The sequence below is a fragment of the Haliaeetus albicilla genome, unplaced genomic scaffold (assembly GCF_947461875.1).
Source record: "Haliaeetus albicilla unplaced genomic scaffold, bHalAlb1.1 scaffold_192, whole genome shotgun sequence".
NCBI classification, from domain to species: Eukaryota; Metazoa; Chordata; class Aves; order Accipitriformes; family Accipitridae; genus Haliaeetus; species Haliaeetus albicilla.
In genome coordinates this window covers 11,124-36,825 of record NW_027212507.1, presented here as the reverse complement: position 1 = coordinate 36,825, position 25,702 = coordinate 11,124, and the positions used below count along the sequence as shown (strand labels likewise).

The window sequence follows — 25,702 nt, the reverse complement described above, 5'->3', positions numbered from 1 at the left end:
CCCTTGCACACCCCTCGCACACCCCTCGCACGGCCCTTGCACGGCCCTCGCACGCCCCTCGCACGCCCCTCGCACCCCCGTCGCCCCCCCCACCTTGCAGCCCCTTGCCCCCCCCTTACACCCCCCCCCATCGCCCCCCCATAACCCCCCCACGCTCCTCGCACACGCGTGTGTCGCACGCCCGTTGCACACGCTTGTGCCCCCCCCCCCCCCCACTCGCCCCCAGATTTTGGGGCCCGGCTGGGGCCTCGTTAGTGACTCAGTGGGCTCATGCAAATGAGGGGGGGGGAACCCGGGGGGGGGCCCCCCCCACCCCAGTCGCTCCCCAGGGCTGGCAGACACCTCTCTGCACCACTGGGCCCCCCCCCAGAGCCCCCAGACCCCCAGAGGTCAGGCCAGGAAGGGGTTAAACCCCCGGAGAGGTAATTTGGGGGGGGGCGCAGCCCCCCCCCATAATTTGGGGGGGGTGGAAAAAACACCCCCCCCATCACTAGTGGATATGGGGGGGGGTGTCTATTCCCCCCCCCCCAGCCCCAAGAGCGTCATCTCTGCCTGCAGGCCTGGGGGGGCACCTGGATGCCTGGGACCCCAGCTGACCCCCCCCCCAAATGTGTGTGTGTCCCCCCCCCCAAATATGTGTCCCCCCCCCAGAAATAAGAATGTCTAAGCCTCTGGAGGTGGAGAAGGCGCGAGTGGAGCTGCACGGGGAGCGCACGGGTATGGGGGGCTTGGGGGGGGGACATGGGGGGGGGCTGGAAATGTGGGGGGGGGCTTGGGGACTTGGGGGGGGGCTGGAAATATGGGGGGGGCTTAGGGACATTGGGGGGGGCTTGGGGACATGGGGGGGCTGGAAACATGGGGGGGGCTTGGGACATGGGGGGGTTGGGGACATGGGGGGGCTGGAAGATGGGGGGGGCTTGGAAATATGGGGGGGCTTGGGGACATGGAGGGGGGGCTGGAAATATGGGGGGGGGCTTGGGGACATGGGGGGGGCTGGAAATATGGGGGGGGCTTGGGGGACATGGGGGGGGGCCTGGAAATATGGGGGGGGCTTGGAAATATGGGGGGGGCTTGGGGACATGGGGGGGACCTGGAAACATGGGGGGGGGCTTGGGGACATGGGGGGGGGCTGGAAATATGGGGGGGGGGGCTTGGGGACATGGGGGGGGTCCGGAGGGTATGGGGAGCACTGGGAGCAGAGGGGCTGGAGGGGGGGGACACCCATAGGAGCCCCCCCCAGGGGATGGAGGGAGCTATGGGGGGGGGTGTCTATAGGGGCTGGGGGGGGGCTATAGGGGCACCTTGGACCCCCCCCCGGGGATTGGGGGGCCCCAGGGGGATGGGGGGGGTGTCTGTGGGGTGGGGGGGGCTATAGGGCCCCCTGAGGCCCATGGGGGGTCCCTGGGGGGTCCCGGGGGGGGGGGACACGACCCCCCCCAGGTGGGTGCTGAGGGTCCCCCCCCCCGGTCGCAGACACAGAAAGGAATGGACCCGACACGAACCACCAGGTGAGATGGGGGGGGCCCGGGGGGGGCAGATATGGGGCAGCCGTGGGGCCGGACCCAGCCCCGGGGGTCCCCGTGTCCCCCCCCCCAACCCACTGCCTCCCCCCCCCCCCCCCACCCACCCAGGCCCAGCAGAACAAGCCCCCCCCCTTCACCCCAGCCCCCCCCCGGCTCCGGACCCAAGGTAAGACCCCCCCCCAAAACCCCCCCAAATCCCCCCCCCCGGGCCCCCAACACCCTCACTGGTGCCCCCCCCCCAATTACCAGCCCCCCCCATCTCCCAGGACCCCCCCCATCTCCCAGCCCCCCCCCCCCAATTACCAGCCCCCCCATCTCCCAGGACCCCCCCCAATCTCCCAGCCCCCCCCAAGCCCAAAGCACCCCCAACTCTCAGCCCCCCCCCCCAGCCCCAGGGGTGCCCCCCCCAAATGACCAGCCCCCCCTCATCTCCCAGGAACCCCTCCCCATCTCCCAGCCCCCCCCCAAATTACCAGCCCCCCCCATCTCCCAGCCCTCCCCCAACCCCAAAGCACACACCCCCCCCCCAGCATCCCCCCCCCCCCAGCCCCAGGGGTGCCCCCCCCCGGGAGGTTCCTGTTTTGGGTGCGGGCACCGGGTGCGCGTTGATGACTCAGGGTGGGGGGGGGGGGGTTGTGGGTGCTGGGGGGGGGGAAATCCCAAGGCCTCGGTGGGGGCGGGTGGTAGCAAAACAGGAAGCACCTCCGGGGGGGGCCCCCCCAAAAAAATCATCCCCCCCCCCAAAATCATCCCCCCCCCAAATCTTTTAAAATTTTAAAATTTTTAAAAATTTTTTAAAATTTTTTAAAATTTTTTTTATTCCCCCCCCCCCAGGTTAAAGCCGAGGACCCCCCGGAGCTGCCCCCCCCGCGCAGCCCCCCCACCTCCCCCAGACCCAGCTGATGCTGGCGGGGAGTCAGCTGGCCGGGGTGAGCGAGGGGGGGTCCCCAAGGGGGGGGGACGACACGCACACACTTTGAGGGGGGGGGGGACGCACATATTGGGGAGGGGGGGGTGTCACCGCGCTGCTGGGGACACGGGGGGGGCTTCGCTGCTGCTGGGGGGGGGGAGCGGGGAGGGGGGGGCGCTTGGGGCTGGTACTAACCTGCTGCTCCCCTCTCTGTGTCCCCCCCCGTGGGTGCTGCACGGTGTCTGTGTGTGTGTCCCCCCCCCCATCCCCGATTTGTCCCCCCCCATGTCCCCCCCCACGTCCCAAACTTCTCCCCGTGTCCCCAACCCTGTCCCTGTGTCCCCCCCGTGTCCCCCCCATGTCCCCCCTCCCCGTGTCCCCATCCTGTCCCCGTGTCCCAAATTTGTCCCCGTGTCCCAAACTTGTCCCCCTCCCCGTGTCCCCATCCTGTCCCCGTGTCCCAAATTTGTCCCCCATCCCGTGTCCCCACGTCCTGTCCCCGTGTCCCCATCCTTGTCCCTGTGTCCCCCCCATGTCCCAAACTCCGTCCCTGTGTCCCCCTCCCCGTGTCCCCATCCTGTCCCCGTGTCCCAAATTTGTCCCCGTGTCCCAAATTTGTCCCCATCCCGTGTCCCCATCCTGTCCCCGTGTCCCAAATTTGTCCCCGTGTCCCAAATTTGTCCCCATCCCGTGTCCCCATCCTGTCCCCGTGTCCCAAATTTGTCCCCGTGTCCCAAATTTGTCCCCATCCCCGTGTCCCCACCCTGTCCCCGTGTCCCAAATTTGTCCCCGTGTCCCAAATTTGTCCCCATCCCGTGTCCCCATCCTGTCCCCGTGTCTTGCTCTGTCCCCATGTCCCAAATTTGTCCCCATCCCCGTGTCCCCATCCTGTCCCCGTGTCCCAAATTTGTCCCCGTGTCCCAAATTTGTCCCCATCCCCGTGTCCCCATCCTTGTCCCCGTGTCCCCCCCATGTCCCAAACTTCTCCCTGTGTCCCCGTGTCCCCATCCCCATGTCCCAAACTTGTCCCCATCCCCGTGTCCCCATCCTGTCCCTGTGTCCTTGCTCTGTCCCCATGTCCCAAATTTGTCCCCGTGTCCCAAATTTGTCCCCATCCCCGTGTCCCCACGTCCTGTCCCCGTGTCCTTGCTCTGTCCCCGTGTCCCCCCATGTCCCAAACTTCTCCCTGTGTCCCCGTGTCCCCATCCTGTCCCCGTGTCCCCAACCCCGTCCCCGTGTCCCAAATTTGTCCCCATCCCGTGTCCCCATCCTGTCCCCGTGTCCCCAACCCCGTCCCCGTGTCCCAAATTTGTCCCCATCCCATGTCCCCATCCCCATGTCCCAAACTCCGTCCCTGTGTCCCCCCACTGTGTCCCCGTGTCCTTGCTCTGTCCCCGTGCCCCCAACCCCGTCCCCGTGTCCCAAATTTGTCCCCCTCCCCGTGTCCCCATCCTGTCCCCGTGTCCTGTCCCACGTCCTTGCCCCCTCCCCATGTCTCCATCCTTGTCCCCATGTCCCCCTCCCCATGTCCCCAACCTGTCCCTGTGTTCCCCCTCCCCGTGTCCCCAACCCCATCCCCGTGTCCCCCTCCCCATGTCCCCGTCCTTGTCCCCGTGTCCCCAACCCCCTCCCTGTGTCCCCCTCCCCGTGTCCCGTCCTTGTCCCCCCGTCCCCCACCCCATCCCCGTGTCCCCCTCCCCGTCCCCATGTCCCCCCCGTCCCCACGTCCCCGTCCTGTCCCGTGTCCCCGTCCGTGTCCCCCGTCCCCGTCATCCCGTCCCCGCGTCCCCCCCTCGCCCCGCACTTGCTCCCGCTCGACCCCCGCTGCCCCCACCTGCCTGTCCCTCTGTCCCTGCCTGTCCCTGCCTGTCCCTCTGTCCCTGCCTGCTTCTGCTCGTCCCTGTCCGTCCGTCTGTCCTAACACATCGCTGCCTGCACCTGCCTGTCCCCACATCCCTGCCTGCACCCCCATCCCTGCCCACACCTGCCCATCGCTGCCTGCACCCCATCCCTGCCTGCACCCGCATCCCTGCCTGCACCCTCATCTTTTCCTGCACCCCCATCCCTGCCTGCACCCCCATCCCTGCCCACATCTGCCCATCCCTGCCTGCACCCACATCCCTGCCTGCACCCCCATCGCTGCCTGCACCCCCATCCCTGCCCACACCTGCCCATCCCTGCCTGCACCCCCATCCCTGCCTGCACCCCCATCCCTGCCCACATCTGCCCATCCCTGCCTGCACCCCCATCCCTGCCCACATCTGCCCATCCCTGCCTGCACCCACATCCCTGCCTGCATCCCATCGCTGCCTGCACCCCATCCCTGCCTGCACCCCCATCCCTGCCCACATCTGCCCATTCCTGCCTGCACTCTCATCTTTTCCTGCACCCTCATCCCTGCCTGCACCCCCATCTCTCCCTTCACCCCCATCCCTGCCCACCCCTGCCCATCCCTGCCTGCACCTTCATCTCTCCCTGCACCCCCATCCCTGCCTGCACCCACGTTCCTGCCCAACATCTGCCCATCCCTGCTGCACCTGCATCTTTTCCTGCACCCCCATCAATCTCTCCCTTCACCTCCATCCCTGCCCACCCCTGCCCACACCTGCCTGCACCCACATTCCTGCCTGCACCCTCATTTTTTCCTGCACCCCCATCCCTGCCTGCACCCCCATCCCTGCCCACACCTGCCATTCCTGCCTGCACCCTCATCTCTCCCTGCACCCTCATCCCTGCCTGCGCCCGCATCCCTGCCTGCACCCTCATCTTTTCTGCACCCCATCCCTGCCTGCACCCTCATCTTTTCTTGCACCCCATCCCTGCCCATCCCTGCCTGCACCCCATCACCCCCTGCGCCCCCATCACCCCTGCACCCCCATCACCCCTGCGCCCCCATCTCCCCCTGCGCCCCCATCACCCCCTGCACCCCCATCTCCCCCTGCGCCCCCCCCTGCCTGCACGCCCCCCTGCCCGCAGCTGGCAGCGCTGATGCCGGCCCAGCAGCAGCTCCTGCTGCAGCAGGCTCAGGCCCAGCTGCTGGCAGCGGCGGTGCAGCAGCAGCAGCAGCAGCAGCAGCAGCAGCAGCAGCAGCAGACCGCGGCCACCGCTGCCACCGCCGCCGCCACCACCCCCCCGGGTGGGGAGGGGACCCCTGGGCCCCCCCCTGCCCCCCCCCAGCTCACCCTCTCCCAGCCCATCCAGCTCACCGCCCAGGTAAGGGGGCCCCCCCCCTCCTCCTCCTGCCCCCCAACCCTGCTGGCATGTGTGTCCCCCCCCCCACTCCCTGGGGTCCCCCCAACCCCGCTCACCCCCATCCCCCCCTCCGACTGTCCCCCTGTGTCCCCCCCCCACCTTTTTGTCTCCCCCCCCCCCCCCAGGACATCCAGCAGCTCCTCCAGCTCCAGCAACTGGTGCTCGTCCCCGGCCACCACCTCCAGCCGCCCCCCCAGTTCCTGCTGCCGCCCGCCCAGCAAGGACAGCAAGGTACTGGGGGGATTTGGGGTCCCCGGGGGGATCGGGGGGATCAGGGTCCTCGGCAGGATCGGGGTCCCCAAAGTGCCAGAGACCCCCGTGTCTCCGGGGTCCCCAAAGTGCCCTGAGGTGCGTGGGGTCCCCAGGGTGCTCGGGGTTCCCAGGGAATCGGGGTGCTCGGGGTCCTCAGGGAATTGGGGTCCCCCAGGGAATCGGGGTGCTCGGGGTCCCCAGGGAATCGGGGTCCCCAGGGTATTTGGGGTCCCCAGGGGGGCTCAGGGTCCCCAAAGTGCCAGAGACCCCCGTGTCTCCGGGGTCCCCAAAGTGCCCTGAGGTGCGTGGGGTCCTCAGGGTGCTCGGGGTTCCCAGGGAAATCGGGGTGCTCGGGGTCCTCAGGGTGCTCGGGGTCCCCAGGGAATCGGGGTCCTCAGGGTATTTGGGGTCCCCAGGGGTGCTCAGGGTCCCCCAAAGTGCCAGAGACCCCCGTGTCTCCGGGGTCCCCAAAGTGCCCTGAGGTGCGTGGGGTCCTCAGGGTGCTCAGGATTCCCAGGGAATCGGGGTGCTCGGGGTCCTCAGGGAATTGGGGTCCCCAGGGAATCGGGGTGCTCGGGGTCCCCCAGGGAATCGGGGTCCTCAGGGTATTTGGGGTCCCCAGGGGTGCTCAGGGTCCCCAAAGTGCCCTGAGGTGCTCAGGGTCCTCAGGGTGCTCAGGATTCCCAGGGGATTGGGGTGCTCGGGGTCCTCAGGGAATTGGGGTCCCCAGGGAATCGGGGTGCTCAGGGTCCCCAGGGAATCGGGGTCCCCAGGGTATTTGGGTCCCCAGGGGTGCTCAGGGTCCCCAAAGTGCCAGAGACCCCCGTGTCTCCGGGGTCCCCAAAGTGCCCTGAGGTGCGTGGGGTCCCCAGGGTGCTCGGGGTTCCCAGGGAATCGGGGTGCTCGGGGTCCTCAGGGAATTGGGGTCCCCAGGGAATCGGGGTGCTCGGGGTCCCCAGGGAATCGGGGTCCCCAGGGTATTTGGGGTCCCCAGGGGTGCTCAGGGTCCCCAAAGTGCCCTGAGGTGCGTGGGGTCCTCAGGGTGCTCGGGATTCCCAGGGAATCGGGGTCCCCAGGGTATTTGGGGTCCCCAGGGGTGCTCAGGGTCCCCAAAGTGCCAGAGACCCCCGTGTCTCCGGGGTCCCCAAAGTGCCCTGAGGTGCTTGGGGTCCCCAGGGTGCTCGGGGTTCCCAGGGAATTGGGGTGCTCGGGGTCCTCAGGGAATTGGGGTCCCCAGGGAATCGGGGTGCTCAGGGTCCCCAGGGAATCGGGTCCCCAGGGTATTTGGGGTCCCCAGGGGTGCTCAGGGTCCCCAAAGTGCCAGAGACCCCCGTGTCTCCGGGGTCCCAAAGTGCCCTGAGGTGCGTGGGGTCCTCAGGGTGCTCGGGATTCCCAGGGAATTGGGGTGCTCGGGGTCCTCAGGGTGCTTGGGGTGATCGGGGTCCCCAGGGGTGCTCAGGGTCCCCAAAGTGCCCTGAGGTGCGTGGGGTCCTCAGGGTGCTCAGGATTCCCAGGGAATTGGGGTGCTCGGGGTCCTCAGGGCGCTCGGGGTCCCCAGGGAATCGGGGTCCCCAGGGAATTGGGGTGCTCGGGGTCCCAGGGAATCGGGGTCCCCAGGGTATTTGGGGTCCCCAGGGGTGCTCAGGGTCCCCAAAGTGCCCTGAGATGCTCGGGGTCCCCAGGGTGCTCAGGGTGCTTGGGGTCCCCGGGGTATTTGGGGTCCCTAGGGGTCCTCAGGGCGCTCGGGGTCCCCAGGGAATCGGGGTCCCCAGGGAATTGGGGTGCTCGGGGTCCCCAGGGTAGTCGGGGTCCCCAGGGGTTCCCAGGGTCCCCAAAGTGCCTGGGGACCCCAGGATCTCCAGGGTGCTCGGGGTCCCCAGGGCGCCCAGGATTTTTGGGGTCCCCAGGGTACCTAGAGTCCCTGGGGTGCTCAGGGATCCCTTGGGGGGGGGGGATGCCCAGACCCCCCTCAGGCACCAGAATTCGGGGGTCCCCTGACACCCCACCCCCCCCTTTTGCAGGGCTGCTCCCCACCCCAAACCTCTTTCAGCTACCTCAGCAAAGCCCCGGGGGGCTCCTGCCAAACCAGCCCCGCGGGGGGCTGCCAGCACAGGTACGGGGGGGGGGCAGTGCCGGGGGGGGGGGGGTGGTCTGCACCCCCTCACCCCCCCCTCACCCCCCTCCATCCCTCCCAGCCAGGGGTCTTTGCCATGGGGTGAGGGGGGGGGATCCCCCCCCCCCCATCCAACCCCTTCTCTCCCAGCCAGCGACTCGGCCGGGCCTCCCCGAGTCCCACCTGCCCCCCGGGGCCCCCCCAAAAATGCCTGGACCCCCCCCCGCACCCCGAAGAACCCAGCGACCTGGAGGAGCTGGAGCAATTCGCCCGCACCTTCAAGCAGCGGCGCATCAAGCTGGCTTCACCCAGGTACGTCATTTTTCTGGGATTTTTTTTTGGGGGGGGGCGTGGTATTTTATTTTTTTTTTATTTTTTTTGGGGGGTATTTTTTATTATTATTATTTGGGGGGGTATTTTATTTTTTTTTATTTTTGGGGGGGGATGTATTTTATTTTTTTTTATTTTTTTGGGGGGGGTGGGGGGTTTTCTCAGGCTCCTGGGTCCTCCTGGGGGTGGAAAAGGGGGTGAGACCCCCCCCACCCTAACACCCCCCCTCTTCTCCCAGGGCGATGTGGGGCTGGCGATGGGGAAGCTCTACGGGAACGACTTCAGCCAAACGACCATCTCGCGCTTCGAGGCGCTCAACCTCAGCTTCAAGAACATGTGCAAGCTCAAGCCGCTGCTGGAGAAGTGGCTCAACGACGCCGGTGAGGGGGGGGGACACACCGGACCACTGCGGGGGGGGGGGCTTGTCACCCCCAGAGCCCCCTACGGCCCCTGCTCCCCATCCCCACGTTCTCCCCATCCCCACGTTCTCCCCATCCCAGTACAGCCCCATGCTCCCCATCGCCCCGTACCACTTGGGGGGGTCCCTGGGCCCCCCCCCCACAATGTCCCCATGGTCCCTGGCCCCCCCCCCCCCCCCAGGATGTCCCCATGGCCCCTGGCCCCCCCCCCAATATGCCCTGGGGGTCCCCCACATTGTCCCCATGGTCCTGGTTCTACCACCTGGGGTCCTGTCGTCCCCCCCCCGCAGTGTCCCAGCTCCCCATCACGTCCCACTGGTCCCTGTTGCGCCCCCCCCCCCATGGTCCTTCCCCCCCCCCACCTGTCCTGGGGTCCCCCCCCCATAGTCTTTGTCCCCCCCCACCTGTCCTGGGGTCCCCCCCCATGGTCCTTGTCCCTCCCCATGGTCCCTGTCGTCCCCCCCCTAGTCCTTGTCCCCCCCCACCTGTCCTGGGGTCCCCCCCCATGGTCTTTGTCCCCCCCCCCCATAGTCTTTGTCCCCCCCACCTGTCCTGGGGTCCCCCCCCCCAGTCCTTGTCCCCCCCACCTGTCCTGGGGTCCCCCCCCCATGGTCCTTCCCCCCCCCCCACCTGTCCTGGGGTCCCCCCCCCATAGTCTTTGTCCCCCCCCCCACCTGTCCTGGGGTCCCCCCCCATGGTCCCTGTCGTCCCCCCCCCATAGTCTTTGTCCCCCCCACCTGTCCTGGGGTCCCCCCCCCCAGTCCTTGTCCCCCCACCTGTCCTGGGGTCCCCCCCCCATGGTCCTTTCCCCCCCCCACCTGTCCTGGGGTCGCCCCCACATAGTCCTTGTCCCGTCCCCCCCACCCTGGGGTGCCCCCCCATGGTCCTTCCCCCCCCCACCTGTCCTGGGGTCCCCCCCCCATAGTCTTTGTCCCCCCCCACCTGTCTGGGTCCCCCCCATGGTCCCCTGTCGTCCCCCCCTAGTCCTTGTCCCCCCCCACCTGTCCTGGGGTTCCCCCCCCATGGTCCTTTCCCCCCCCCACCCGTCCTGGGGTCGCCCCCACATAGTCCTTGTCCCCCCCCACCCACCCTGGGGTGCCGCCCCAATAGTCTTTGTCCCCCCACCTGTCCTGGGGTGCCCCCCCCATAGTCCTTGTCCCCCCACCTGTCCTGGGGTCCCCCCCCCATGGTCTTTGTCCCCCCCCATAGTCCTTGTCCCCCCCACCCACCCTGGGATGCCCCCCCATAGTCCTTGGCCCCCCCCCCCCCGTCCTGGGGTCCGCCCCCATGGTCCTTGCCCCCCACCATGGTCCTTGTCCCCCCCCCATAGTCCTTGCCCCCCCCCATCCTGGGCTCCCCCTATTGTCCCCATGGTCCCCCACAACCCCCCCCACCCCCCCCAAACCTCTGCGGCAGCCCCCCCACCCCCATCGCAGACCGGGCTTGGGGGGGTCCCCAGGGGAGGCTCCCCAAGCGGGTCCCCATATCCCCCCCCCCCCGTGTGTGTCCCCCCCCCCAGAGACCATGTCGGTGGACTCGGCGCTGCCCAGCCCCAACCCCCTGAGCTCCCCACCCTGGGGGCTTCGAGGGGCTCCCCGGCCGCCGCCGCAAGAAACGCACCAGCATCGAGACCAACGTCCGCTTCGCCCTGGAGAAAAGCTTTCTGGCGGTGAGACCCCCTACCCCGACACCCCCAAAACCTAAAGGGGGGGGTGCTGGACCCCCTGACCCCCCCCCCCCGGACCCCCCCCCCCCAGAACCAGAAGCCTACCTCGGAGGAGATCCTGCTGATCGCGGAGCAGCTCCACATGGAGAAGGAGGTGATCCGCGTCTGGTTCTGCAACCGCCGCCAGAAGGAGAAACGCATCAACCCCTGCGGCACCACCGGGACCCCCCCCGGGCTGCCCACCCCCCCCGGCAAGCCCCCCGCCTACAGCCCCCATATGGTGCGTGGAAGGCGGGGGGGGGTCCCTGGGTCTGTGTAACGCCCGGTCCCTGTGGCTGTATGGCCCGCGGTCCCTGTCGCCTTAGCGTCCCTGTTCCTATGTGACCCCCCCGGGCCCTGTCCCCATACGGTCCCTGTTCCTATGTGACCCCCCCGGGCCCTGTCCCCATATGGTCCCAGTCCCCATACAGTCCTTGTTCCTGTACGGCCCCCGGTCCCTGTCCCCATATAGCCCCTGTTCCTATATGACCCCCAGTCCCCATCCCCATACTGTCCCTGTTCCTATGTGACCCCCCCCGGGCCCTGTCCCCATATGGTCCCCGTCCCCATATGACCCCCAGGCCCTGTCCCCATATGGTCCCAGTCCCCATATGACCCCCGGGCCCTGTCCCCATATGGTCCCAGTCCCCATATGACCCCCAGGCCCTGTCCCCATATGGTCCCAGTCCCCATATGACCCCCAGGCCCTGTCCCCATATGGTCCCAGTCCCCATACAGTCCTTGTTCCTGTATGGCCCCCGGTCCCTGTCCCCATACGGTCCCTGTTCCTATGTGACCCCCCCGGGCCCTGTCCCCATACGGTCCCAGTCCCCATATGACCCCCAGGCCCTGTCCCCATACGGTCCCTGTCCCCATACAGTCCTTGTTCCTGTATGGCCCCCGGTCCCTGTCCCCATACTGTCCTTGTTCCTATATGACCCCCGGGCCCTGTCCCCATATGGTCCCAGTCCCCATATGACCCCCGGGCCGTGTCCCCATATGGTCCCAGTCCCCATACAGTCCTTGTTCCTGTATGGCCCCCGGTCCCTGTCCCCATACGGTCCCTGTTCTTATATGACCCCCAGTCCCTGTCCCCATATGGTCCCAGTCCCCATACAGTCCTTGTTCCTGTATGGCCCCCAGTCCCTGTCCCCATACGGTCCCCGTTCTTGTATGACCCCCAGTCCCTGTCCCTATATAGCCCCTGTTCCTATATGACCCCCAGTCCCCATCCCCATACTGTCCCTGTTCCTATGTGACCCCCCCGGGCCCTGTCCCCATATGGTCCCAGTCCCCATATGACCCCCAGGCCCTGTCCCCATATGGTCCCAGTCCCCATATGACCCCCAGGCCCTGTCCCCATATGGTCCCAGTCCCCATACAGTCCTTGTTCCTGTATGGCCCCCGGTCCCTGTCCCCATACGGTCCCTGTTCTTATATGACCCCCAGTCCCTGTCCCCATACGGTCCCTGTCCCCATATGGTCCCCATCCCCATATGGTCCTTGTTCCTGTATGGCCCCTGGTCCCTGTGCCCATATGGTCCCTGTTCTTATATGACCCCCAGTCCCTGTCCCCATATGGTCCCAGTCCCCATATGGTCCCTGTTCCTATAGGACCCCCAGTCCCTGTCCCCATATGGTCTCTGTGCCCATATGGTCCCTGTCCCCATATGACCCCCAGTCCCTGTCCCCATATGGTCTCTGTGCCTATATGGTCCCTGTTCTTATATGACCCCCAGTCCCTGTCCCCATATGACTCCCAGTCCCATTCCCCATATGCTCCCTGCTCCTATATGACCCCTGGTCCCTGTGCCTATACGGTCCCTGTCCCCATATGACCCCCAGTCCCTGTCCCCATATGGTCCCAGTCCCCATACGCCCCCGTCCCTCTACAGCCCCTGGTCCCTGTCCCCCGCAGCGTCCGTCCGTCCGTCCGTCCGTCCGTCCCCACCCCGGGGGTCCTGCCGTTCCCCCCCCACGACCCCCCCTCTCTCCCCCCAGGTGACCAGCCCCGGCCCCGGCGTCAGCCTCCCGCTCTCCCAGGCCTCCAGCAGTCTGAGCACAACAGGTCGGCCCCTCACCGAGGGTCTGCCCCGACGTTTACGTAGGACCTACGCAAACACCCCCCCCGGTCTTTACGTAGGACCTACGAGAGTGTTTACGTAGGGTCTGCACAAACACCCGCGTAAAGGGGGGGGGTCTGCAGGTCCTACAGGGTGGGATGCTGCAAGGGGGGGCACAACGATTTTGTAGGACCTACCCAAACCCCGATGTTTACGTAGGACCTACCCTAATGTTTACGTAGGACCTACACAAACACCACCCTGGTGTTTACGTAGGACCTACACGAATGTTTACGTAGGGTCTGCACAAACACCCACGTAAAGGGGTGGGGGTCTGTAGGTCCTACGAGGTGGGATGCTTTAAGGGGGGGCACAATGTTTTTGTAGGACCTACCTAAACCTTGGTGTTTACGTAGGACCTACCCAAACCCTGGTGTTTACGTAGGACCTACACGAATGTTTACGTAGGATCTACACAAACACCCGCATAAAGGGTAGGGGTCTGTAGGTCCTACAAAGTGGGATGCTTTAAGGGGGGGCACAACGATTTTGTAGGACCTACCCAAACCCCGACGTTTACGTAGGACCTACCTTAATGTTTACGTAGGACCTACACAAACACCACCCTGGTGTTTACGTAGGACCTACACGAATGTTTACGTAGGGTCTGCACAAACACCCGCGTAAAGGGGTGGGGGTCTGTAGGTCCTACGAGGTGGGATGCTTTAAGGGGGGGCACAATGTTTTTGTAGGACCTACCTAAACCTTGGTGTTTACGTAGGACCTACCCAAACCCTGGTGTTTACGTAGGACCTACCCTAATGTTTACGTAGGGTCTGCACAAACACCCGTGAAAAGGGGTAGGGGTCTGTAGGTCCTACAAAGTGGGATGCTTTAAGGGGGGGCACAACGATTTTGTAGGACCTACCCAAACCCCGATGTTTACGTAGGACCTACCTTAATGTTTACGTAGGACCTACACAAACACCACCCTGGTGTTTACGTAGGACCTACGCGAGTGTTTACGTAGGGTCTGCACAAACACCCACGTAAAGGGGTGGGGGTCTGTAGGTCCTACGAGGTGGGATGCTTTAAGGGGGGGCACAATGTTTTTGTAGGACCTACCTAAACCTTGGTGTTTACGTAGGACCTACCCAAACCCTGGTGTTTACGTAGGACCTACACGAATGTTTACGTAGGGTCTGCACAAACACCCGCGTAAAGGGGTGGGGGTCTGTAGGTCCTACGAGGTGGGATGCTTTAAGGGGGGGCACAATGTTTTTGTAGGACCTACCTAAACCTTGGTGTTTACGTAGGACCTACCCAAACCCTGGTGTTTACGTAGGACCTACACGAATGTTTACGTAGGGTCTGCACAAACACCCGCGTAAAGGGGTGGGGGTCTGTAGGTCCTACGAGGTGGGATGCTTTAAGGGGGGGCACAATGTTTTTGTAGGACCTACCTAAACCTTGGTGTTTACGTAGGACCTACCCAAACCCTGGTGTTTACGTAGGACCTACACGAATGTTTACGTAGGGTCTGCACAAACACCCGCGTAAAGGGGTGGGGGTCTGTAGGTCCTACGAGGTGGGATGCTTTAAGGGGGGGCACAATGTTTTTGTAGGACCTACCTAAACCTTGGTGTTTACGTAGGACCTACCCAAACCCTGGTGTTTACGTAGGACCTACACGAATGTTTACGTAGGGTCTGCACAAACACCCGCATAAAGGGTAGGGGTCTGTAGGTCCTACAAAGTGGGATGCTTTAAGGGGGGGCACAACGATTTTGTAGGACCTACCCAAACCCCGACGTTTACGTAGGACCTACCTTAATGTTTACGTAGGACCTACACAAACACCACCCTGGTGTTTACGTAGGACCTACACGAATGTTTACGTAGGGTCTGCACAAACACCCGCGTAAAGGGGGGGGGGGGTGTCTGTAGGTCCTACAGGGTGGGATGCTTTAAGGGGGGGCACAACGTTTTTGTAGGACCTACCCAAACCCTGGTGTTTATGTAGGACCTACACGAATGTTTATGTAGGACCTACCCTGGTGTTTACGTAGGACCTACCCTAATGTTTACGTAGGGTCTACACAAACACCCGTGAAAAGGGGTGGGGGTCTGTAGGTCCTACAGGGTGGGATGATTTAAGGGGGGGCACAACGATTTTGTAGGACCTACCCAAACCCCGACGTTTACGTAGGACCTACCCAAACCCTGGTGTTTACGTAGGACCTACACGAATGTTTCCATAGGGTCTACCCAAATGCCGGCTGGTGTATAGCTGGGGGGGGAAGTTTTAAGGGCAGGGGGGTGTTTTAAGGGCAGGGGGGGCCCCAATGTTTTTGTAGGACCTACCCCAACCCCAATGTTTACGTAGGACCTACAGAAACCCCCTTCTCCCCCCCCTTTCCTCCCGCAGTGACTACCTTGTCGTCGGCCGCCGGCTCCCTGGCCCCCAGCCGTTGCGGGGGGGGGGCCGGGGGGGTCCCCCCCCCAACCCTCCCCCCGGCCACGCCGCCCCCCCCCAACAGCACAACCCCCAGCCCCCAAAGCGGCGCCCACGGCCCCATCGGCCTCGCCAGCCTCAACCCCGGCACCGGGTGAGTTTTGGGGTGGGGGTGGGTGTCACGGTTACCCCCCCCCCCCCCAAAAAAAAAAAAAAAAAAAATTTGGGGGGGGTCCCCCCTATAAACCCACCCCCCCCACCCCGGTTTGCTTTGCAGAAGCTCAGTGCTTGGGGTGACCGCGGGGTTAAACCCGGCGCTCATGGCCACTAACCCGCTGGCCACCATCCAAGGTGCGTGAGGCGCCTTGCACGCGCGCGTGTCAGGCCGTCGGCCGCCCGCCCGGACGCCTGGGGAGGGGGGGAGTGAGTGTGCAAGGAGGGGGGGGGTGCGTGTGTGTGGGTGCGTTGGCGTGTGAGGGGGCGCGGCGAGGTGGCGTGCAAAGGGGCGTGCGAGGAGCCACGAGCCGGTGTGCAAAGAGGCGTGCGTGGGTGCGCAAAGAGACGTGGGTTGGCGTGCAAGGAGCCCTACGCGGGTGTGCGAGGGGGCAGGGGCTGGTGTGCAGAGAGCCGTGCCCAGGAGGGCAGATAGGTGTGAGCTGGTGTGCAAAGTGTTATACATAGGTGTGCAAGGAGGCAGGGGCTGGCGTGCAAAGAGTCCTACGCGGGTGTGCAAGGGGGCAGGGGCTGGCGTGCAGAGAGCCGTGCCCAGGAGGGCAGATAGGTGTGAGCTGGTGTGCAAAGAGTCGTGGGCTGGTGTGCAAGGAGCCCTACGCGGGTGTGCAAGGAGGCAGGGGCTGGCGTGCAAAGAGTCCTACGCGGGTGTGCAAGGGGGCAGGGGCTGGCGTGCAGAGAGCCGTGCCCAGGAGTGCAGATAGGTGTGAGCTGGTGTGCAAAGAGCTGTGCACAGGTGTGCAAATAGCCATCCACAGGTGTGCAAAGAGTCGTGGGCTGGTGTGCAAGGAGCCCTACGTGGGTGTGCAAGGAGGCAGGGGCTGGCGTGCAGAGAGCCGTGCCCAGGAGTGCAGATAGGTGTGAGCTGGTGTGCAAAGAGTCGTGGGCTGGCGTGCAAAGAGTCCTACGCGGGTGTGCAAGGAGGCAGGGGCTGGCGTGCAGAGAGCCGTGCCAAGGAGTGCAGATACTTGTGAGCTGGTGTGCAAAGTGTTATACATAGGTGTGCAAAGAGTCATGGGCTGGCGTGCAAAGAGTCCTACGTGGGTGTGCGAGGAGGCAGGGGCTGGTGTGCAGAGAGCCGTGCCCAGGAGTGCAGATAGGTGTGAGCTGGTGTGCAAAGTGTTATACATAGGTGTGCAAAGAGTCATGGGCTGGCGTGCAAGGAGCCCTATGTGGGTGTGCAAGGGGGCAGGGGCTGGCGTGCAGAGAGCCGTGCCCAGGAGTGCAGATAGGTGTGAGCTGGTGTGCAAAGAGCTGTGCACAGGTGTGCAAATAGCCATCCACAGGTGTGCAAAGAGTCGTGGGCTGGTGTGCAAGGAGCCCTACGTGGGTGTGCAAGGAGGCAGGGGCTGGCGTGCAGAGAGCCGTGCCCAGGAGTGCAGATAGGTGTGAGCTGGTGTGCAAAGAGTCGTGGGCTGGCGTGCAAAGAGTCCTACGCGGGTGTGCAAGGAGGCAGGGGCTGGCGTGCAGAGAGCCGTGCCAAGGAGTGCAGATACTTGTGAGCTGGTGTGCAAAGTGTTATACATAGGTGTGCAAGGAGGCAGGGGCTGGTGTGCAAAGAGTCCTACGCGGGTGTGCAAGGGGGCAGGGGCTGGTGTGCAGAGAGCCGTGCCCAGGAGTGCAGATAGGTGTGAGCTGGTGTGCAAAGAGCTATACGTAGGTGTGCAAATAGCCATCCACAGGTGTGCAAAGAGTTGTGGGCTGGTGTGCAAAGAGTCCTACATGGGTGTGCAAGGGGGCAGGGGCTGGTGTGCAGAGAGCCGTGCCCAGGTGTGCAGATAGGTGTGAGCTGGTGTGCAAAGTGTTATACATAGGTGTGCAAGGAAGCAGGGGCTGGCGTGCAAAGAGTCCTACGCGGGTGTGCAAGGGGGCAGGGGCTGGTGTGCAGAGAGCCGTGCCCAGGAGGGCAGATAGGTGTGAGCTGGTGTGCGAAGAGCTATACGTAGGTGTGCAAATAGCCATCCACAGGTGTGCAAAGAGTCATGGGCTGGTGTGCAAGGAGCCCTACGCGGGTGTGCAAGGAGGCAGGGGCTGGCGTGCAGAGAGCTGTGCCCAGGAGGGCAGATAGGTGTGAGCTGGTGTGCAAAGAGTCGTGGGCTGGCGTGCAAAGAGTCCTACGCTGGTGTGCAAGGAGGCAGGGGCTGGCGTGCAAAGAGTCCTACGCGGGTGTGCAAGGGGGCAGGGGCTGGCGTGCAGAGAGCCGTGCCCAGGAGGGCAGATAGGTGTGAGCTGGTGTGCAAAGAGCTATACGTAGGTGTGCAAATAGCCATCCACAGGTGTGCAAAGAGTTGTGGGCTGGTGTGCAAAGAGTCCTACATGGGTGTGCAAGGGGGCAGGGGCTGGTGTGCAGAGAGCCATGCCCAGGAGGGCAGATAGGTGTGAGCTGGTGTGCAAAGAGCTGTGCACAGGTGTGCAGAGGGTCGTGGGCTGGCGTGCAAGGAGCCGTGGGCTGCAGCACTGAGCTGGTGTGCAAGGAGGCACATGTAGGTGCACAAGGAACTATGAGCTGGCGTGCAAAGAGCCGTTCACGGGCGTGCAGATAGGTGTGACCTGGTGTGCAAAGAGCTGCGCACGGGTGTTCAAAGAGTCACGGGCTGGCGTGCAAAGAGTCGTGCACAGGCGTGCAGATAGGCATGGTCTGGTGTGCAAAGACCTGTGCGTGAGTGTGCAAGGAGCCGTGGGCTGGAGCACTGAGCGGGCGCGCAAGGAGGCGCGTGTGGGTGTGCGAGGGGCTGCGGGCTGGCGTGCAAAGCCCCGTGCACGGCCGCGCGGATAGTCGTGGTTTGACGTGCAAGGGCGAGCGAGTGCCCACGCGTGTGCGAGTGTGCGAGCGTGCAAAGGCTGCCGGGCGGGCAGCCCCCCCCCCCCATGGTCTGGGCCCCCCCTCATCCCCCCCGTGCCCATGCCAGCCCTAACACCCCCCCCGCTCACTAACCGCACGCTCGTTGCACGCTCGTCGCACGCTCATCGCACGCTCATCGCACGCACGTTGCACGCTGGCCGTGGGGCCGGGAGGCGGGGGGGGCGGGAGGAGCCGTGGGATGGGGGTCCCTGTGGGATGGGGGTCCCTGGGGATGGGGTCCCTATAGGATGGGGGTCCCCAGGGATAGGGGTCCCTATAGGATGGGGTTCCCTATAGAAAAGGGGTGCCTATGGGAAGGGGGTCCCTATAGGATGGGGGTCCCTATAGGATGGGGGTCCCTATAGAAAAGGGGTACCTATGGGAAGGGGGTCCCTATAGGATGGGGGTCCCTATAGAAAAGGGGTGCCTATGGGAAGGGGGTCCCTATAGGATGGGGGTCCTATGGGAAGGGGGTCCCTATAGGATGGGGTTCCCTATGGGAAGGGGGTCCCTATAGGATGGGGGTCCCTATAGGATGGGGGTCCTATGGGAAGGGGTTCCCTATAGGATGGGGTTCCCTATGGGAAGGGGGTCCCTATAGGATGGGGTTCCCTCTAGGATGGGGGTCCCTATAGGATGGGGGTCCCTATAGAAAAGGGGTGCCTATGGGAAGGGGGTCCCTATAGGATGGGGGTCCCTATAGGATGGGGGTCTCCAGGGATAGGGGTCCCTATAGTAAGGGGGTCCTTACGGGATGGGGATACCTATAGGATAGGGGTCCCTGGGGGCAGGGGTCCTATAGGATGGGTCCCCATGGGATGGGGGTCCCGTTAGGATGGGGGTCCCCAGGGATGGGGGTCCTTATAGCAAGGGGGTCCTTATGGGATGGGGATACCTATAGGATGGGGGTCTCTATGGAATGGGGGTCCTGAGGGATAGGGTTCCCTATAGGATGGGGGTCCCTATAGGATGGGGGTCCCCATGGGATGGGTGTCCCTATACTAAGGGGGTCCTTATGGGATGGGGATACCTATAAGATGGGGGTCCCTATAGGATGGGTGTCCCTGGGGATGGGGGTCCCTGGGGATGGGGGTCCCTATAGCAAGGGAGTCCTTATGGGATGGGGTTACCTATAGGACAGGGGTCCCTGGGGCCGGGGGTCCTATAGGATGGGTCCCCATGGGATGGGGGTCCCTGTGGGATGGGGGTCCTATGGGAAGGGGTCCCTATAGGATGGGGGTCCCCAGGGATAGGGGTCCCTATAGGATGGGGTTCCCTATAGAAAAGGGGTGCCTATGGGAAGGGGGTCCCTATAGGATGGGGGTCCCTATAGGATGAGGGTCCCTATAGAAAAGGGGTACCTATGGGAAGGGGGTCCCTATAGGATGGGGGTCCCTATAGAAAAGGGGTGCCTATGGGAAGGGGGTCCCTATAGGATGGGGGTCCCTATAGGATGGGGGTCCTATGGGAAGGGGGTCCCTATAGGATGGGGTTCCCTATAGGATGGGGTTCCCTATAGGATGGGGGTCCTATGGGAAGGGGTTCCCTATGGGAAGGGGGTCCCTATAGGATGGGGTTCCCTCTAGGATGGGGGTCCCTATAGGATGGGGGTCCCTATAGAAAAGGGGTGCCTATGGGAAGGGGGTCCCTATAGGATGGGGGTCCTATGGGAAGGGGTTCCCTATAGGATGGGGTTCCCTATGGGAAGGGGGTCCCTATAGGATGGGGGTCCCTATAGGATGGGGGTCCTATGGGAAGGGGTTCCCTATAGGATGGGGTTCCCTATGGGAAGGGGGTCCCTATAGGATGGGGGTCCCTATAGGATGGGGGTCCTATGGGAAGGGGTTCCCTATAGGATGGGGTTCCCTATGGGAAGGGGGTCCCTATAGGATGGGGGTCCCTATAGGATGGGGGTCCTATGGGAAGGGGTTCCCTATAGGATGGGGTTCCCTATGGGATGGGGGTCCCTATAGGATGGGGGTCCCTATAGGATGGGGGTCCTATGGGAAGGGGTTCCCTATAGGATGGGGTTCCCTATGGGAAGGGGGTCCCTATAGGATGGGGGTCCCTATAGGATGGGGTTCCCTATAGGATGGGGGTCCTATGGGAAGGGGTTCCCTATGGGAAGGGGGTCCCTATAGGATGGGGTTCCCTCTAGGATGGGGGTCCCTATAGGATGGGGGTCCCTATAGAAAAGGGGTGCCTATGGGAAGGGGGTCCCTATAGGATGGGGGTCCCTATAGGATGGGGGTCCTATGGGAACGGGTTCCCTATAGGATGGGGTTCCCTATGGGAAGGGGGTCCCTATAGGATGGGGGTCCCTATAGGATGGGGGTCCTATGGGAAGGGGTTCCCTATAGGATGGGGTTCCCTATGGGAAGGGGGTCCCTATAGGATGGGGGTCCCTATAGGATGGGGGTCCTATGGGAAGGGGTTCCCTATAGGATGGGGTTCCCTATGGGAAGGGGGTCCCTATAGGATGGGGGTCCCTATAGGATGGGGGTCCTATGGGAAGGGGTTCCCTATAGGATGGGGTTCCCTATGGGATGGGGGTCCCTATAGGATGGGGGTCCCTATAGGATGGGGGTCCTATGGGAAGGGGTTCCCTATAGGATGGGGTTCCCTATGGGAAGGGGGTCCCTCTAGGATGGGGGTCCCTATAGGATGGGGGTCCCCATGGGATGGGGCTCCCTGGGGGCAGCCCCCCCCAGGGCTATTGGCCCCCACGGGACGGGGGGTCCCCATAGAACAGCGATACCCACGCGGGGGTCCCGAGGGGTCCTGGGTGGGGGGGGGTCGCCCCCCAGCCCCCCCCTAACCCCCCCTTCCCCCCCCTTCTCTCCGCAGCCTTGGCCAGTGGTGGAAACCTGCCCCTTTCCAGCCTTGAGCCGGGGGGGCCGCTGGTGCTGGGGAGCAGCGCGGGGACGCCGACCACCCCCGCCATGGTGCCCCCCCCCCTTTTCCTCAACCAGGGACCCCTCCCTCTTTTGGGGGCCCCCCCGGCTACCGTGGGGCTAGTGCCGGCCACCGTGGCCACCCCTTTGCCCCCCCCTTCCCCGTCCCCCTCCTGCTCCTCTTGCAGCTCCGCCAGCGGGGAGACCCCCCCCCAGCCCCCCCCGGGGGACGAGTGATGGGTGGGGGGGGGACACCCCCCCCCCGGACCCCCCCCAGCACGTGCTACAGACCAAAAACCGACCCCCACCCCCCCCCAACACCCTGAGGGGGGCCGGGAGGATGGACCCCCCCCCCCCCCCACCCCTTAACTTAATTTAACTTAATGATGCTCTTGGGGGGGGGTCGTCCCCCTCAAATTAATCCCCTCTCCTCACTGGGGGGGTGCTCCCCCCCCCCAATTAATTTATTGGGGGGGGGAGCGGATGGGGAAAAAAAAAACCATGAAAAGGGCGTTTTTCTGCCCTGGTGAGGCAAGGGGGGGGAAACAAGAAAAAAAAAAACCAAACCCAAAAAGTGACTATTTCACACCAAAAAAACCTGCCCGGGGTGGGGGGGGCACGACCCCCCCCCCCAAGCTGATCCCAAAGGCTTTTTACAAAACTCTTCTGACCTCGGTGTCCACTCGAATGTGTTTGCGGGGGGGTGGGGGGGTAATTTATTGTAAATTGGGGGTTTGATGGGGGGGGGTCGGTGGGACCGACCCCCCCCCGGCATCGTCCCCCCCCTCCCCCCCCCGTATTTATTTATCCCCAGGAGGCTGCGGCCGAGGGGGGGTCGGGCGGAGGAGGGGGAGGCAAAAAAAAAGAAGAAGAAGAAGGGGGGGAAAAAAGGCAAAAAAGGGAAAAAAGTGAAAGAAATGGGAAAAGAGGAGCAGAAAGTGGAAAAAAGCAAGAGGAAGATACCAAGGGAAAGAGCAAGGAAGAAGGAAAATAAGAAGAGGAAAGCAAAGCAACAAGGGAAAAAGAAAAAAAAAAACAAGGAAAAGAGAAAAATAAAGAGGAAAAAAGCAAAACAAGGAAAAAAGCAGAGAGAAAAAAGGGGAAAAAGAAATAAAAAGGAGGAAAAAAGCAAAATAAAGAGGAAAACAGCAAGGAAAAGGAAAAAGCAAAATAAAGAGGAAAACAGCAAGGAAAAGGAAAAAGCAAAACAGGCAAAAAGGAAAAAAAAGGGAAAAAGCAAAAGAAAAAGAGGGGAAAGTGTAAAAAAAAGGAAAAAGGAAAAAAGAGGGAAAAAGGCAAAAAAAAAAGGAAAAACAAAAAAGGAAAACTGGAAAAAAGGGAAAGAAGAAAAAAAGGCAAAAAAAGGAGGAAAAAGGCCAAAAAAAAGAGGAAAAAGCAAAAAAAAGAGAAAAAAAAGGCAAAAAAAGAGGAAAAAAACCCAAAAAAGGGAAAAAAGCAAAACCAAAAAAAAGGGAAAAAACCAAAAAAGCCAAAAAAAGGAGCAAACACAGAAAAGAGACCAAAAACCCACCAAAAACCCGTCCCCGCCCCCGCAGTGCCTGACCCCCCCCCCCCGCTCGCAGGAAACCAAAAATCTCCAGCGAAAGCTGAAGGAAAAACACCAAAACTCGCCGCTTTGGCCCCGAAACGGCTGGAAAAGGGATGAAAATGAGGGGGGGGACACAACCCCCCCACCGGACACATATACCTCATGGAGCCCCAAAATCCCCGCGTTTCACCTCGTTTCGGCTCCGGCGGCTGAGAAATACTGTGAAGACGCGAAACAAGGGAAAAACAATAAAATCCCCCCAAAAAACTGTTGGGGGGAAGGAAAAAAACCCCCAAACGCCCCCAAATGACGCCGGATTCGGGGGGGGGGGTCCCATCCCTGAATGTACCCCCGCCCCCTCCTCGTTTTTGTGGGGTTTTGGGGCTTTTGGGGGGGTTTGGACAGAGAGGGGAAAAAAAAAAAAGAAGAAAAAAAAAGAAGAAAAAATTAATTTTTTTTCTTGGGGGGTGGGTTTGGGTTGGGGGAGGGGCAGCACCCCCTTTTTTGGGGGGGGTGGGGTTTTTTTGTTGTTGGTTTTTTTGTGTGTTTTTTTATACAGAAAATGGGCGTCATCGCTTCTTCCCGGAGGAAAAGAGGAGAAAAAGGCCAAAAAAAAGGGGGGAGGAATAAACTAACGGGGTGATACCCCCCCGCCCCCCCCAAATACACCCGACTGCCGGGAAGTGAGAGACGACGCTCGAACAGCGACCAAACCAAAAACCGACCCCAAAAACTGAGGAAAAAGCGACAAAAAGAAGAAGAAGGAAAAAAAAAAGCCAAAAAAAGCCAAAAAAAAAGCCAAAAAAAGCCTGAAAAAGCCAAAAAAAAGCCAAAAAAAGCCAAAAAAAAAAGCCAAAAAAAAGGATACAAAAGGACAAAAAAAAAAAAGGACAAAAAAAGGATTAAAAAGGACAAAAAAAGACAAAAAAAGGACAAAAAGGCCAAAAAAGGACAAAAAATGGCAAAAAAAAAGACAAAAAAGGCAAAAAATTGCCAAAAAAAAGACAAAAAAGGACATAAAAAGCCAAAAAAAAAGCCAAAAAAAAAAAGAACCGCACCCAAACCTCAGAAAAAAACACCAAAAAGTGTAAAAAAACAAAAAAAACCACAAAAAATTGATTTTTAGACCAAAAATTGACCCCGTCTCCAGGCGCGGAGCTCGGCGGGGACGGGGGGGGGTTTCGCCCCACCCGGACGCCTGGGTCCTTCGGGCGGCGGCTTTTGGGGTGTGTGTCCCCCCCCCCGCCCCAAAAACGCTGCCCCTCCCCCAGCATCCTCCCCCCCCCTCCCCCCCCGGGCTAATCTCGTTAACGAAGCTTTAATTACAGCTGCCAAACCAAATATATGGGCCCGGGGGGGGCGGGGGGGTCACTTCGCCATATACCTCAGATACTTTAAGAGAAACCAAATAGAAATTGGGGGGGGGGCGTGGCAGGGGGGAGGGGGGGACACCCCTCCCCCGGCGCCCCCCGACCCCCCCAAACCCACCAGGTTTTGTACGTTGGCTCTTTGGGGGGGGAGGGGTGGGGGGGATTTGGGGGTGGGGTGGGGGGAGCACCCCAGAGTGGGGGGACCCCCCCCACGTGCTCTTGAGCCGGTGTCCTCGTTAATTTGCGTGTAATTGGGGAGGGGGGGGGGGGGCTCGGAAGTGACCTGAGGGGTGGGATGGTGCTGGTGGTCACGGCGGTTGCGGTGATGATGAGGATGGTGACGATGGCGACGGTGGTGACGATGGTGATGGTGATGGTGATGATGGTGATGATGGTGATGATGGTGATGATGATGGTGGTGACTCAGATGCTGTGACTAAGCTCCAGGTGCTGGTGGCCCCGTGCTGGTGGCCTTGAGGTCCTCCGTGGAGCCGTGGCCTTGGAGATCCCCGTGATGTCATGGCCTTGGGGGTCCTCCATGGTGTCATGGCCTTGGGGACCTCCATCGGACCACGGTCTTGAGGACCTCCATGGTGTCGTAGCCTTGGGGACCTCCATGGTGTCGTAGCCTTGACCTCCATGGAGCCATGACCCTGAAGACCTCCATTGGACCATGGTCTTGAGGACCTCCATGGAGCTGTGGCCTTGGAGATCCCCGTGATGTCATGGCCTTGGGGGTCCTCCATGGTGTCATGGCCTTGAGGACCTCCGTGGCGTCATGGCCTTGGGGACCTCCATCGGACCACGGTCTTGAGGACCTCCATGGTGTCGTAGCCTTGGGGACCTCCATGGTGTCGTAGCCTTGACCTCCATGGAGCCATGACCCTGAAGACCTCCATTGGACCATGGTCTTGAGGACCTCCATGGAGCTGTGGCCTTGGAGATCCCCGTGATGTCATGGCCTTGGGGGTCCTCCATGGTGTCATGGCCTTGAGGACCTCCGTGGCGTCATGGCCTTGGGGACCTCCATCGGACCACGGTCTTGAGGACCTCCATGGTGTCGTAGCCTTGGGGACCTCCATGGTGTCGTAGCCTTGACCTCCATGGAGCCATGACCCTGAAGACCTCCATTGGACCATGGTCTTGAGGACCTCCATGGAGCTGTGGCCTTGGAGATCCCCGTGATGTCATGGCCTTGGGGGTCCTCCATGGTGTCATGGCCTTGAGGACCTCCGTGGCGTCATGGCCTTGGGGACCTCCATCGGACCACGGTCTTGAGGACCTCCATGGTGTCGTAGCCTTGGGGACCTCCATGGTGTCGTAGCCTTGACCTCCATGGAGCCATGACCCTGAAGACCTCCATTGGACCATGGTCTTGAGGACCTCCATGGAGCTGTGGCCTTGGAGATCCCCGTGATGTCATGGCCTTGGGGGTCCTCCATGGTGTCATGGCCTTGAGGACCTCCGTGGCGTCATGGCCTTGGGGACCTCCATCGGACCACGGTCTTGAGGACCTCCATGGTGTCGTAGCCTTGGGGACCTCCATGGTGTCGTAGCCTTGTCCTCCATGGAGCCATGACCCTGAAGACCTCCATTGGACCATGGTCTTGAGGACCTCCATGGAGCTGTGGCCTTGGAGATCCCCGTGATGTCATGGCCTTGGGGGTCCTCCATGGTGTCATGGCCTTGAGGACCTCCGTGGCGTCATGGCCTTGGGGACCTCCATCGGACCACGGTCTTGAGGACCTCCATGGTGTCGTAGCCTTGGGGACCTCCATGGTGTCGTAGCCTTGA

At 62.4% G+C, this 25,702-nt stretch overlaps 1 protein-coding gene across 1 annotated transcript; it reads left to right on the top strand.

Annotated features, from left to right (window-relative positions):
- Nucleotides 1–608: 608 nt before the first annotated feature.
- On the top strand, nt 609–21,114 carry POU2F2 (POU class 2 homeobox 2). The gene is given in 16 exon segments (XM_069777945.1): nt 609–717; nt 1,474–1,508; nt 1,632–1,689; nt 2,370–2,452; nt 5,410–5,646; nt 5,811–5,916; nt 7,959–8,050; nt 8,201–8,254; nt 8,256–8,353; nt 8,609–8,760; nt 10,319–10,377; nt 10,379–10,468; nt 10,557–10,745; nt 12,506–12,572; nt 14,996–15,176; nt 20,943–21,114. Coding segments are annotated over 16 exon segments (1,650 nt in total). The 3' UTR covers nt 20,983–21,114.
- Nucleotides 21,115–25,702: the final 4,588 nt, after the last annotated feature.